Source organism: Carcharhinus amblyrhynchos, chromosome 26 (genome assembly GCF_965287045.1).
Source record: "Carcharhinus amblyrhynchos chromosome 26, sCarAmb.v2.hapA, whole genome shotgun sequence".
Classification (NCBI taxonomy): domain Eukaryota; kingdom Metazoa; phylum Chordata; class Chondrichthyes; order Carcharhiniformes; family Carcharhinidae; genus Carcharhinus; species Carcharhinus amblyrhynchos.
In genome coordinates, this window is record NC_137349.1 from 4,645,817 (window position 1) to 4,661,430 (window position 15,614).

Here is a 15,614-nt window from a genome sequence, read left to right on the forward strand (position 1 = left end):
TTTGCAATACCTTCACGGCCACTTTTACTCAAAATAGATTTTATTTCCAGTTTTTTTAAAAAAAACTCAAATTCCAAATTTACACTGCCAGTGCCAATTTAGCAAGGCCAATTAACCTGATCTGCACATCTATTCAAATTCCATATTCCAAAACTTAGTGAGATTTGGATTAACATTCTGTTAATTGCAGGAGTAGTTTTTTTTTATTAATTCATGGAACATGGGTGTCACTGGCTGGCCAGCATTTATCGCCAATCCTTACTTGCCTGAGGGGATTTGAGAGTCAACCACATTGTTCTGGCTCTGGAGGTCAGACCGGGTAACAACAGCAGATTTCCTTCACTAAAGGACATTAGTGAACTGGATGAGGTTTTATGACAATCAACTATGGTTTCATGGTCATCAGTGGATCCAATATTCTTCATTGGATTCAGATTCCACCATTTGCCATAGTGGGATTTGAACTCAGGTCTCCAGAACATTAGCTAACTTTCTGGATGAACAGTCTAGCGATAGTATCACTAGGCCACTGACTCCCCTAAACAGGATCACTAGGGAACAGTATCATTCATCAGAACACTAATGAACGAAGTTAACTTCTAGGAGATACAGGAGAGCGGTCCGTTAGTGATCTCCTTCTGAAATCAGAGATGTAAACCATTGTCTTCAGCTTTGTGAACAGGGAACTCTCTGGACAGAGTTTAGTTTTGGTGACAGTTGTCTCTTCTGGGCAGCACAGTAGAACAGTGGTTAGCACTGCTGCTTCACAGCTCCAGGGTCCTGGGTTCGATTCCCGGCTTGGGTCACTGTCTGTGTGGAGTTTGCACATTCTCCTCGTGCCTGCGTGGGTTTCCTCCCACAGTCCAAAGATGTGTGGGCTAGGTTGATTGGCCACGCTAAGAAATTGCCCCTTAGTGTCCAGGGATGCATAGGTTAGAGGGATTAGTGGGTATGATATGGAGATAGGGCCTGGGTGGGATTGTGTTCAGTGCAGACTTGATGGGCCGAAGGACCTCTTTCTGCACTGTAGGATTCTATGATTCTACTGCAGCCTCACAGCGCCACAGACCCGGGTTTGGGTTACTGTTTGTGTGTTGTCTGCATGTCTGTGTGGGTTTCCTCCCAAGTCTGAAAGGTGTACTGGTTAGATGCATTGACCAGGACAGGCGCTGGACTAGGGGAGTTTCACAGTAACTTCATTGCAGTGATAATGTAAGCCTTACTTGTGGCTAATAAATAAACTTTAACTTTAGAAGTGGCAGAAGCCCTGAGTCATCTCTGTTGGAAAGAACTGCTGGAAGTAAGTACCCGCCAGGTAACTAACTGACCAGCGTCAGATCTTCCCTGGGATTTAGGAGCTGGGCTGAAATCCCATTACCCTCCTCCCCTCCCTGAGTGCTGGTCTCCACTCATAGACTGGCAGCTATTCACTGCTTGTCAGTGCCACTTGTAATGCAAAAACCAGAGGCCCCGGATTGACTAGGGACCCACATTGCAGATGAGTGAGGGCCAGGTAGCAGTCATGGAGAGGAAGTTGGTAGAAAATGAGAGAGATGGCGACAGCCAGTCCCCACTTCCCAGTGCCGGGTATTCCAATTGGGCACCGAGTACCTTTGATTGCGAACCCAGACACATTTTTGGGCACCCCATGTGACAACTCCCCATCTACCGCTGGTTGATTACCAGGAGTGGTGGATGAGAAGTGGGCATCAGTTGCCCATTTTAAGGTTTCCATTAATGCCTGACTGGGAAGACCATCCACAAGCCTTTGCTGCAGACTGCACCTTCCCTCCTGAATAAATGCCTTTCCCCCTTCCAAACTCGTCGCCTGCAGGGGTATTAAATTCTGCCCTCTGTTTCTAAGTGGAAAGCACAGACAGAAGTGATTTTTACAGATGCCCCACCATAGAAAGCATTCTTTCTGGTTGTATCAGAGTTTGGTAAGGGCTCCTGCTTTGACCAAGACGGCAAGAAACTATAAAAGGTTGTGAATGAAGCCCAGTCTGCCTCGCAAACCAGCCTCCCATCCACTGACTCTATCTATACTTCCCGCTGCCTCGGTAAAGTAGCCAGCATAATCAAAAACCCAACATATCCTGGACATTCTCTCTTCCATCTTCTCCTGTCGGGAAAAAGATACAGGAGTCTGAGGTCACGTACCAACCAACTCAAGACCAGCTTCTTCCCTGCTGCCATCAGCCTTTTGAATGGGCCCACCATACATTTAGCTGACCTTTCTCTACACCCTGGCTGTAACACTACATTCTGCACCCTCTCCTTTCCTTCTCCCTTCTGTATTCTATGGACAAAATGCTTTGTCTGTACGGCACGCAAAAAATAATGCTTTTCACTGTGTCCCAACATATGTGACAATAACAAATCAAATCAAATCAAAAATGCAATGGAGGTTTATATTACAGTGATTCTGTTCCCTTTGCATTACCCAGAGATTTCTGTTATTGGCTCGGGAGGCATTGTGGCTTTGCCTGAATCTCATCCTGCTTCCCTGTTGGATCATTACGTGGGCCTCCAAATGGAGGCTGGTTTTAGGCTTCTCACTGCTCAGATTGGAAGACCTGAGTAAAGGCAGCCAGCGAGAGTACCCTTTCTTTTTCAGATACCACACGCCATCTGTCTGTCTGCATAATTTCCTGCTCCTGTTTTTGGACCGCACCCAAAGGCCTCAACGCTGCTGACAACCATTGCTACTGTCGGAGCTCGAACACGCCTGCAGCAGTATCTGGCTTTTCTCTCCCAATTCCAGATGCTGTTCCTCCGAGAAGTGCAGTGTGGGATTGTCTGATTGAATTAAATGAACTGAATTAAGAAGCACAGACAGATTCAGGTCGTCAAATACAATGCGTTATGCCTGGGTAATGACAGGAACCAGGATAAGCGGAAGATGGAGGAAAACTGTTCTTGTTGTGTGGACCAGTCCTTGTAGTAACCAGCTGTGAAAAGTGAGCTGATATTTACCGTGTGGACTGGAACTTGAGATGTCACTGATGTTCAAGCCTTATCAGATAAAATGAACATTATCTGGAGTATGTGTCAAATGATTTGGAACACTGGCCTACTTCCCCCCCCCCCGTAGATTAAAACATTTTTTATATCATGTTGTGGTGCTGGAGGTAAATAGGAGAATGAGCAGTGGGTGATCTAGCACTGTGGTAACCTTTAATTAGAAGGCAACAGTTTTAAAAATGTGCTACGGGAGTTTTCTTTGTAATAGTGTTGTGGATATTGACGGAGAGGTTTATATGTTCCATTTGTTCCACGTATTGGAAATGAACAGGAAGGATATCAGAGACAAATTCATCCTCATTTGTTAATTTCAGCATCTTGATGTGAACACCAGCTGAGATAGACAACGCGAACGCCCATTTCTATCCAGGGTTGTTTGATTTATATTTATGGTCTTGTTTATTATATTTTTTTCTGTTACAATGGTTGTTAACGATGACAGGAAGGAGATTGCAGTGAAGGCAGCGCGTCTGACAGGTCCCATCACAAAAAACAGGTCACTTGACACCGCTCCATCTGTGACTGTCTCACACCTTCAGAGGTGCAACTGAGAGGGAGATATACAAAGACCAATAACAGCATTTTGGAGTTAACTTCAGTTCTTGGAAGGTCCCAAAAATATTTCAAATAATAGAGAATCCAAATACTTTTTACTCACACATTTTACTTTTGTTAGCAGAACTTTTATTTAAGTTACAATGAACGGAAGTTGTGATTAAAGTGCGTGGTTTCAGTGTGAAGGAGTATCGAGGTGTGGTTTGAGTGAGGGAGGGTTGCAAAGGAATGGGGGAGGATCTAATGTGAGAACAATGTCACAGGAGAAGCTCAATACCAGGAAGAGGATTTTGAACTAAACCTTGTCTCCAAATATTTAACTCTTAGAGTCATACAGCAACACAGCATAGAAACAGGCCCTTCGACCCAACTGGTCCATGTCGATCATGGTGCCACCCGCTCCCCCACCTAGTCCCAACGCCCATATTTTGGGCCACATCCCTCTAATCCTTTCCCAACCATGTTCTTATCCAACTGCTTTTTAAATGTTGCTATTGTACCTGCCTCAACCACTTTCTCTGGCAGCTCATTCCATATACACATTACCCTCTGGGTGAAGAAGTTGCCCCTCAGGTCCCTATTAACTCTTTCCCCTCTCACCTTAAACCTATGCCCTTTAGTTTTCAGTTCCCCCACCCTGGGAAAAAGACTATGTGCTCATCCTATCTAAGCTCCTCATGATTTTCTACACCTCATGGGGTGGCGATGGCCTAGTGGTATTATCGCTGGACTATTAATCCAGAAACCTAGCTAATGTTCTGGGTTCGAATCCCACCATGGCAGATCGTGGAATTTGAATTCAATAAAAATAATCTGGAATTAAGAATCTACTGACGGCCATGAAACCATTGTCGATTGCTGGAAAAACCCATCTGGTTCACTAATGTCCTTTAGGGAAGGAAATCTGCTGTCTTTACCCAGCCTGGCCTACATGTGACTCCAGAGCCACAGCAATGTGGTTGACTTGCAACTGTCCTTTGGGCAACTAGGGATGGGCAATAAATGCTGGTCAGCCAGTGATGCCCATGTCCCATTAATGAATAAAGATAAAAAGGTCACCCCTCGTACGCCTACCTTCCAAAGAGAAAAGCCCTAGCCTGGCCAACCTCTCCCTATAGCTCAGGCCCACTAATCCTGGCAACAAACTTGTAAATCATTTTTCCAGCTTATCAATTCCTCTCAATGACATCTCCCTGATTCAATGGTCTTCTTGTGTTGATCATTGTACATAGGAACAAGCACCAAGAATGGCCTCTTGGTGACCCAAAGACCTGCTGATTGGTATGGATAGAGTTGTGACATGGAAATCTGCCCTGGTACAGGTCATAGCTCAGCTAGTTAATCAGTGAGGATGAAGAGATGGCATGGAGATGTACGGTGCATTTCACTGCTAGGGGAGGCATGCTACTGAAACCAAAAAGGTAGCCAAGGGTGGGGGGCCCAGAGCAGATGAGATAATGACCACAAAGGCCACTGGGGAATCATCAATAGATCTCCCCATGGGCTTTGTGGAGTATAAGCTGCTTTATTGAGGCAGCAAAGGATTGCCCAATGGGAAGCATTTTAAAGCTTATTACTTTACTCAGTCCAGCCTTTAGGTCCTGAGGTGAAAACTACCTGATTGTAAGCTGCAGGCATGGCCCTTTCCTCGGTGCACCATAAAGGGTGTTGGTGACGGTAAACTGGTGTTTGGCTGAATGACTACACTGGCGATGAGGAGAAAACTTTTTCTCCCTCCATTTTTCCCTCAAACAATTTCTGAACATCAAGAATGTTTTTCAGTAAGAAAAGGCTTCTTTTTGTGAAACTTGAGTCCTACGACACCAGTGGAGAAGACTGGGCCTATTACAGAGCCCACGCATTACCCCTTCCATGCTAAGAACATTGAAGGAGATGAGAAACAAAAATTGATATTGTTAACAGCATGCAGGGCAACGATCTTTAGTGTGATAAGCAATCTAATGTATCCCAACTCAAAAACTTTTAATGAATTACTGGACCTACTAAAAAACCATTACGATCCAAAGCCCCCAGTGATTCTCCAGAGATATTGCTTCAATGTGGCTGGGGGAGGTCCTGGGGAATCTGTCACTGGGTTCTTGGCTAGGTTATGGAAATTAGCTGAACCCTGTGAATTTGGACCACCTCTTAATGAAGTGTTGTGGAACAGATTGGTATATGGCATTAATGACCTAACCATCTAAAAGAGGCTATTAGTAGAACTCAACTTGGACTTCAGAAATGTTTTTGAAATAGCTTTGTGACTTGAGAATGCAGGAAAGGGGCTCAGGAACTGCAAGGGGCAGCAACATCCTCCAATTAGGAATGGGACCTTGTGTAACTAGTCCTCAATGGTGAGTGCTTTTGTAAATCAGGTGTTATAGGGCCTGTTTTGATAGGGGAACCCTAATGTCAATGCCAGTCAGCCAAGGAAAGGCAGTGATGACTCCATAAGCATTAGAGAACATAGTCTAGAAAGGTGTAATTGCCAGGTGGCAGATGGAAGCACTGCCAAAGGACACAACTTCGGCAAAGATTCAGGAGCAGGCAAAATGCTTGCGAGGAAAACTGAAATCAGTACCTGAACATTCCATGCAGGTATCCCCTCCTCAGAGAATAAGCACACTACAACTGCATCATATTGTAACTACAAGAGTTGCCCTGATAATTTGGCTTCTATATCAGTCCCCTGGTACACCCTGTTATGAAAATATCAGAGATGGTCCAGGGAAGCTCCGCAGGCAGAGGTCTTTTCTAAAGTTAAACTTCGGTTACTATCATCTAACCCCTTATCCCTCTAACCTACGCATCTCAGGATACTAAGGGGCAATTTTTAGCATGGCCGATCGACCTAACCCGCATATCTTTGGAATGATGTTGGGACACACACCTAACATCGTCTTGTGCTATTCTCTACTCTTCTGGGTCAGTGCACGCCTGAAACTATTGTGTACAATTCAGGCCAATACATCTGTTTCAGCTTTTCTACTGAGCTGCTGTATTTTAATAATCAGAGCCCTTCAGTTGCTGGCTTTGACATCACAGGCGATGCAGCTACAAGTATGGGACGTTCGCCCCCCCGCCCCACCCAGTGGTGACATTATCAGACTCAATCATTATGTTAAAGGCACCCTGTTCTAATTAAAATCCAACTAGCTACAAAAAATGAAATTGTATGGATGGAATTTAATTAGGTATAAAGTTTAAAGTTTATTTATTAGTGTTACAAGTAGGTTTGCATTAACCCTGCAATGAAGTTATTCTGAAAATACAAAGTGTTATAGAATCATAGAATCCCTTACAGTGTAGAAGCAGGTCACTCGGCCCATTGAGTCTGCAGTGACACATCCCACCCAGACTCAAACCCTGTAACCCCACCTATTTGCCCCATTAATCCCCCTAATTTGAGTCATTAATGGGAAGTTTAGCATGGCCAAACAGCCTAACCCGCTGGACAGTGGGAAGAAACTGGAGCACCCAGAGGAAACCCACACAGACATGAGGAGAATGTGCAAACTCCACACAGGAAGTCACCCGAGGCCAGAATTGAATCCGGGTCCCTGGTGCTGTGAGACAGCAGTGCTAACCACTGTGTCACTATGAAGTCAGATACGATAATGACAGTGTGCAGATCTTAATTTATAATTCAATTCTAAGAACCTGGATCAACTAAATCAACTGCAAGAATAAAATCTGGGCAATTTATGAGTAGACATAATAGAGTTGCAAAACTTAAAGGGGGTGATCTTACCAAAAGAATTTATCAGGCAATGGCCATCTCCAAAGTAATCCATTGAGTCACAGAATCCCTACAGTGCAGAAGGAGGCCATTCAGCCCATATCCCTACATCCCTACAGCCATTCAGCCCATATCCCTCCATCTCCCTTTGACATTCAATGGCATTACCAGCACTGATTCCTCCACTATCAACATCCTCGGGGGTTACCATTCACCAGAAACTGAACTGGACCAGCCATATAAATACTGTGGCTACAAGAGCAGGTCAGTGACTGGAAATTCTGGAGTGAGTAATCCACCTCCTTACTCCACAAAATCTATCCAACAACTAATGGCTACGACACACAGTGTATTGGAATACTCTCCACTTGCTTGAATGGGTGCAGTTCCAACAATACTTAAGGAGCTTGACATAATCCAAGACAAAGCAGCCTGCTTCACTGGTATTCCATCCACCACAAATGGTATCAGTATGGCAGCAGTATGTACCATCTAGAAGATGTGCTACAGCAACTCCTCAAAGCTCCTTCGATAGCACCGTCCAAATCTGTGACCCCTACCATGTAGAAGGGCGAGGGCAGCAGACGCATGGTAACACCTCCATCTTCAAGCTCCCCACCAAGTCGCAGACCATCATGACTTGGAACCATATTGTTGTTCTTTGACTGTCGCTGGGTCAAAATCTTGGAGCTCCCTTCCAAACAGTTGATGTTCCTACAGTAATACATGGGCTGCCATGGTTAAAGAAGGCAGCTCACCATCACGTCCTCAGGGGTAATTAAGGATGGGTAATAAATGCTGGCCCAGACAGCAGTGCCTGCATCCCATGAAGGAATAAATAAAAAAACACAAGTTGCAGCAGACTTTTGCATAAGTTAAACCAATGCCTGGATTTTCCAGACAATAAGAGATATGTTTTGCTGAGGGACAGAATGGTAATTATCTTGCATTTAAATCAATTTTACAAGAAAGACTGTTACCTGCAGCCATTCAGTAAGAGGCAATATGGTGGTACAGTAGTTAGCACTGCTGCCTCATAGCGCCAGGGACTGGGTTCAGTTCCGGCCTTCGGTCACTGTCTGTGTGGAGTTTGCACATTCTCCCCGTGCGTTTGTGTGTTTGCGTGTTTGTGTGTGTGTGTTTCCTCCAGTGCTCCGATTTCTTCTCGCACTCCACAGATGTGCAGGTTAAGTAGCATTGGCCATGCTAAATTGCCTCTTGATGTCAGGGGAAATATATGGGGATATGGACTGAATGGACTCCTCCTGCACTGTAGGGATTTGATGAATTACTTTGATTATTAGTCTCATGTACCATTGTGAAAATGTAATATGAGCCCATGTAAAACTATAGAAAGTGAACAGTTCACTCTCATCATGATTTGCTTACTTCTGCCCGAACAAGTGGGACTCAATTCAGAGGAAGCTTTTCCCTTATAAGGACATGTTTTTTTATATACTTTATGTTCCTCAATTTCTTTTGCATCAAAATGTCACAGCTTTGATCTGACATTCAGTGAAATCCTGCCCACTTACCACAGTATCCAGGAGTCCCACAAACTGTCTTCATGGTAACCTGCTCATTCACGATTTTGGAGAGACCAAAGTCGGCTGAAATAACAAGAAAGATAAAGAATGGTTTTTATGCACTTTAGTCGTTGTGCTTGTTGTTATCGTAAAAACAAAGGGGTTTTGTGTCAATGTCAATAAAAATTATTGCCAAGTATTACGGTAGAATCAGCACTGATAAACCAAAGTTGAACTGCCTGACAGCCTGGTAACCTCTGCATTGACTGTAGTAATTGCTCTTGGCACGGAAGAAAGATGCATGTAACTCCATGTCAGAGGTGGTACCTTGTTGCTAAGACTGGCAGTACAATATTTAAAAAAAATCAGTGATTTATTTACTTATAATTGAAAAAAATTCTGTATGGTTGAGAAAGAATAGAGAGGAAACTTTTTTTTAATATTGGCAGAGAGGTGGCAAATCATGTTGCATTTCTGGTCACCACCTTTCCAGAAGGATGTGGAAGGTTTGGAGAGAGTGCAAAGAAGGTTCACCAGGATGTTGCCTGGTCTCAAAGGTTTTTGCTATGAGGAGAGGTTGAATAAACCAGGATTGTTTTCACTGGAAAGATGGAAGCAGAGAGACCTGATAGAGGTCTACAAAATTATGAGAGGCAGAGACAGGATGGATAGGCAGAGGCTTTTTCCCAGTGAGTGGAAGTGTCAATTACAAGGGGGCATAGGATCAAGGCAAGAGGGGGACAGTTTAAGGGAGAGGTGCGGATAGAGAGTGGTGGGTGCCTGGAAAGTGCTGCTAGAGGAGATGGTGGAAACAGGCACAATAGCAATACTTAAGAGGCATCTGGATGGATACATGAATAGGGAGGGAATACAGGAACAGGGACGAGTAAGGGCAGAGGGTATTTTTACTCAGGGTGTTATGACTGGCACAGTCTTGGAGGGCCAAAGGGCCCGTTCCTGCACTGTACTTTTGTTCTAATCTTGATAGGTCTTTTTGCAGAATGGTGGCTCTGGAAATAGGGCCTCACTTGGAAGAAAGAATCTACACGTGCTGAAAGACTGAAATAAAAACTGAAACTACTGGAACTACACAGCAGGTTTCTCTGCTTTGCAAAAGAGAAAACACTTTGGGTGGGATTCTCCGGCTTCCGAGCCGCGTATTTCTCCGTAGCAAGAGGCGGCTGGGGGTGGGATTCTCTGGTCCAGCTGCTGTCAATGGGATGTTCCAATGATGTTACCCTACACCAACAGGAAACCTGCAGGTTGCGATGTGCTGTCAGTGAGACCATGGAATTCCGCAGGAGTGAACGGCCAGACCCAAAGGCTAATTTTCTCCGTCGTAGATAGTACGCATTGGAAAATTAGACCTTTTTCAAAATATCAGAGAAGTGAGAAAAGACTGTTTAGCCAAAACATTCTCTTGCCTTCTCTTTTCAAATGCTGCCTATAATGTTTTATATTTTTATTTAAATAGAATGGAAGTGTTTTCAGCAAATATTCAATGGATTTAGTCCCCTTGCTGGGGGTTCCCCCTGCGCCACCAGTCTGGGGAGCCCGTGGGAGTTCCATGCCGGTGCCAACATGATTTAACCTGGCCAACGTTGGTCCTTCCTTGGGATTTCGGATCCTGTGGGGGTGGGAATTCTGCTCTGGGGAGGGGGGGCCGGAGCTGGAGAAATCAGAGGCTGGGCAGCTCTCCATTGCTGGCAGTGCTACTGGAAGCAGTGGCTGCGACTGGTAATAGTCCGATGCCCAGTCTTCAGGATGCTGCTGGATCCCAGGGCACAGATGAGCAGGGCAGGAGGTTTGGAGAGAAGGGCAGGCATGAGGATGGCTTTCAGGAGACCTTGGCTTCCAAATGCCTATTCCCTTGATCAGGCGCAAGTGCAATGGTAGGAAGATAACAGTATCCCTCGCCTCGGGGGATGTATTAAATTGTGCTTGTTTACTCCGTTTCTCTCCACAGATACTTCCAGACCTGCCGAGACTTTCCAAAATTTTCTGATTTTATTGCAATATTTTACTTCGGTTTTCCTAATGACTTAGTAGGTACCAGCCAGTGTGGCACGGGAAGTTTCAGGTTTGACATTGGCTTATGTTGAATCATATAAGTTCAGGTGATGCAGTATAATGAACACGCCAGTTAGCCCAGGGCCAAGAGGTTATTCCTGATTATTTCTGAATGAATTCTGCTCGGAAGTGTGCAGAGATGCATGGGGATGTTTTGCTGCAATTGTACAGGGCAATGGTGAGGCCACACCTGGAGTACTGTGTGCAGTTTTGGTGTCTTTATCTGAGGAAGGATGTCCTTGCTATAGAGCTTGTACAGTGAAGGTTTACCAGGCTGATTCCTGGAATGGCAGGTCTGTCATATGAGGAGAGACTAAGTCGGTCAGGATTATATTCACTGGAGTTTAGAAGAGTGAGAGGGGATCTCATAGAAACTTATACAATTCTAACAGGGTTAGACAGGGTAGATACAGTAAGAATCTTCCCACTGGTGGGTGGGTCCAGAACGAGGAGTCATAGTTTGAGAATAAGGGGTAAACCTTTTAGAACTGAGGTTAGGAGAAATTTCTTCACCCAGAGGGTGGTGAATGTGTGGAATTCACTCCCACCGAATTGAATTGAAGCCAAAACGCTGTCTGAATTTCAAGAAGAAGTTAGATATAGCTCTTGGGGCTAAAGGGACTAAGGGATATGGGGGGAAAGGGGGATCAAGATATTGAATTCACTGAACAGCCATGATCAAGATGAATGGTGGAGCAGGCTCGAAGGGCCAAATGGCCTACACCTACTTCTAGAATCTATATTTCTATGAATGGAAACAGAATTGATCTTTGCTCCGATGCCTTCCATGATTGAACAACATACTGTCACTCAATGCCTTAGCTTACAAAGTAAAATGGTATCTTGGCCAAGATACAGAATTTAAAAAAAAATACACTTGTTAAACATAAGCAAAAATTTCCTCTCTGCCATGGTTACCAAAATTGTACACCCACTCTTAATAAATGTGTTCATAGTTTTGCTGTGCATCGAGTAAAGTGGAGATCTTCCACCCTATCGCTAAGGAATTTTATAGTTTCACCCAAATTCTAAGACAAACCTTTAATTACTTGTAATTAATTTACAAAGAGCCTTACCTATTTTCAGTGGTGCCTCTGATGACAGATCTGCATAGAGGAGATTTTCTGGTTTGAGATCTCGATGGACCACTCCATTCTCATGTAAATACTAAAACGATTTTGAGAAAGAAATCAGCATATCACATCAACAAAGCAGCAATCTCCTCATTTTACATTTAAAAGGCTTTTGGTCAACGGCTACTGCTCTTTGTTTCCGAACATTTAGTAAATTGTAGTCTCTTCTGCATGATGTGGAGATACTGGGGTTGGACTAAGGTGGGCACAGTAAGAAACCTCACAAGACCAGGTTAAAGCCCAGAAGGTTTATTTGGAATCATGAGCTTTCGGAGCACTGCTCCTTCATCAGGTGAGCCACTCATCTGATAAAGGAGCAGCACTCCAAAAGGTTGTGATTCCAAATAAACCTGTTGGACTTTAACCCGGTGTTGTGAGGTTTCTGACTGTTTTCTGCTCAAAGCAGTTGTACAAGGACCAGTGGTTACCAGTATTAAGATATCATGGATTACATTACAGGTGAGTTCTCCTGCAGTGGAAAATTGAACAATGGTTGAAAATTACAAATGGAACTTTAAAACTTCAGCTTCTGAGAAGTCATGAATGCAATATTTGATTTGATTTGATTTATTATTGTCACATGTATTGGAATACAATGAAAAGTATTGTTTCTTGCGCGCTATACAAAGCATACCGTACATGGAGAAGAGAGGCTGCAGAAGGTAGTGTTACAGTCATAGCTAGGGTGTAGAGATCAGCTTAATACAAGGTAGGTCCATTCAAAAGTCTGACAGGACAGGGAAGAAGCTGCTTTTGAGTCGATTGGCATGTGACCGCAGACTTTTGTATCTTTCTCCCGACAGAAGAAGGTAGAAGAGAGTAAGCCTGGGGTGAAGACTTCTCTTAAGATAACTGGTGCTAAGATCCTGTGGTTTATTTTTCCCTTTGTGTTTTTGGGATCACCATTCATCTACGTATAAATAAACTCTTTGCTTCACGGGGACTGATTTGGAGTGATCTGTGCATGGGCAGGACAGATTGAGCACAGTGAACATCAAGGTCAGACAGGTTGGAAGACATTCTTGATTTTGCTATGTTCCTGCTGTGCTTGGGTGATCCAATGTATTCAGTGGCAGACTTTAGGGGAGGCAATGGTGTAGTGGTATTGTTGCTGGACTAGTAATCCAGGATAATGTTCTGAGGTCCAGGGTTTGAATCCCACCATGGCAGATGGTGAAATTTGAATTCAATAAAAAATGTGGAATCAAACTAAAAGTCCACTGATGACTATGAAACCATTGTTGATTGTCGTAAAAACCCATCTGATTGTCCTTTAGGGAAGAAAATCTGCCGTCCTTATTTGGTCTGGCCTACATGTGACACTAGATGCACAACAATATGGTTGACTCTTGAATGCCCTCAGGGATGGACAATAAATGCTGGTCCAGCCAGCGACACCCACTTCTCATGAACAAATAATAAGAGCCAGGACCACCACTGCCTCCCTTCCCACCACGCCTCACTACCTCCAATCCCCCTTTGTTGTGTTTTGTCTTTTTTTCCCATTCGGGGACATGGACGTCACTGGCTGGCCAACATTTATTGCCCATCCCTAATTGCCTAAGGGAATTGAGAGTCAACCACATTGCTGTATTCTTTAAATATTTAAATATTCTTTTAAAAAATAGTAACAAAAAAACACAGAGCTGGAGTCCCGTGTGGTTTGCTCAACGTCAGGGGGGTGGAGGGAAGAGTAATTCTACCAATAGTCATGGCGATGTTATAAGTCTGGTTCGCAATACTTGGTGACAACCACCCTGTTGGTAAATTTGCGCCCAGCCAGCCCCTGCATTGCCTTCTGACAGTCGAGGATTGAGACATACTCCACAAAGATCGTGCCACAGCCTGGCACCTCCACATGGTTGATGGGCCGTTGGATTTTGATGGATTTGATGAAGCCATACTTGCTGCACTCCTCACGGACGTCCTCCACAATCTCCTCATATTCCTCGTCACATGTAGGCCAGGCCAGGTAAGGATGACAGATTTCACAAAAACATAGAAAATAGGAGCAGGAGTAGGCCATTTGGCCCTTCAAGCATGCTCCACCATTTTGATTATTGCTGATCATTGAGTTCAATATCCTGATTGTCCCTTCCCCCATATCCCTTGATCCCTTTAGCCCCAAGAACTATATTTAATTTCTTATTGAAATCACACAATGTTTTGGCCTCAATTACTTTCTGTGGGAGTGAATTCCACACATTCACCACCTTCTGGGTGAAGAAATTTCTCCCCACCTCAGTTCTAAAATGTTTACCCCTTATCTTCAAACTATGACCCCTAGTTCTGGACTCCCTCACATTGAGAACGTTCTTTCTGAATCTACGCTGTCTAATCCTGTGAGAATTTTACAAGTTTCTATGAGATCCCCTCTCACTCTTCTAAACTCCAGTGTATATAATCCTAACAGACTTAGTCTCTCCTCATATGACAGACCTGCCATCCCAGGAATCAGCCTGGTAAACCTTCGCTGTGCTCCCTCTATAGCAAGGACATCCTTCCTCAGATAAGGACACCAAAACTGCACACAATATTCCAGGTGTGACCTCATCAATATCCTATACAATTGTAGCAAACCATCCCTATGCCTATACTCAAATCCTCTCGCTATGAAGGCCAACATACCATTTGCCTTCTTTACTGCCTGCTGTACCCGCACCATTACTTTTAGCGACTGATGCACGAGGACTCCAAGGGCTCATTGAGTATCAAACTCACTCAATTTACATCCATTAAAGTAATAATCTGTCTTCCTATTATTGCTCGCAAAGAGGGTACCTCACATTTATCCACATTATACTGTATCTGCCATGCAGATACCCACACATTCAGCCTGTCCAAATCACACTGAAACATCTCTACATCCACCTCACAGCTCACCCTCCCACCCAACTTTGTTTCATCTGCAAATTTGGAGACAATACATTCAGTTCCCTCTTCCAAATTATTAATTTACAATGTGAACAGTGGGGTCTGAGCACAGATCCCTGCGGAACCCCACTAGTCACTAACTGCCAATCAGAAAAAGACCCATTTATGTCAACTGTTTGCTTCCTATCTGCTAACCAGCTTTCTAATCATTTCAAGATCTCTTTCCCTAAAGGACATTAGTGAATCAGATGGGTTTTTCCAACAATCCACAATGGTTTCATGGTCATCAATAGCTTCTTAATTCCAGATATTTTTTATTGAATTCAAATTCCACCACCTGCCGTGGCAGGATTCGATCCCAGGTTCCCAGAACATTAGCAGAGTTTTTGGATAATAGTCTAGCAATAATACCACTAGGCCTTTGTCTCCCTCTCCATTATAATGGGGCTGCAAGTGTTCCACAATTTGGCAATTTTATTCATAAAATAGGAAGTCAGTGGCTTGGATTATAGACCAACACCTATTAGAGTAACTATTTGATGCCAATTGAACTTTTTCTGCCTGAAGCCTGCAGAAAGGCCGGCACAGTAGCACAGTGGGTTAGCACTGCTGCTTCACAGCTCCATCAACCTGGGTTCGATCCCCGGCTTGGGTCACTGTCTATGTGGGATTTGCACATTTCCCTTGTGTCTA

General features: G+C 44.1%; 1 protein-coding gene across 1 annotated transcript in view; it reads right to left on the reverse strand.

Moving 5' to 3' along the window:
• The window catches only part of LOC145358604 (calcium/calmodulin-dependent protein kinase type IV-like), a 156,026-nt gene that overhangs the window by 18,590 nt on the left and 121,822 nt on the right, over positions 1-15,614 (reverse strand). Inside the window, exons 6-7 of the mRNA XM_080212798.1 lie at positions 11,991-12,081; positions 8,854-8,928 (exon numbers count right to left, since the gene is read on the reverse strand). Of these exons, the coding sequence (XP_080068924.1) occupies positions 8,854-8,928; positions 11,991-12,081 (166 nt within the window). The remainder of the gene's footprint in view (positions 1-8,853; positions 8,929-11,990; positions 12,082-15,614) is intronic.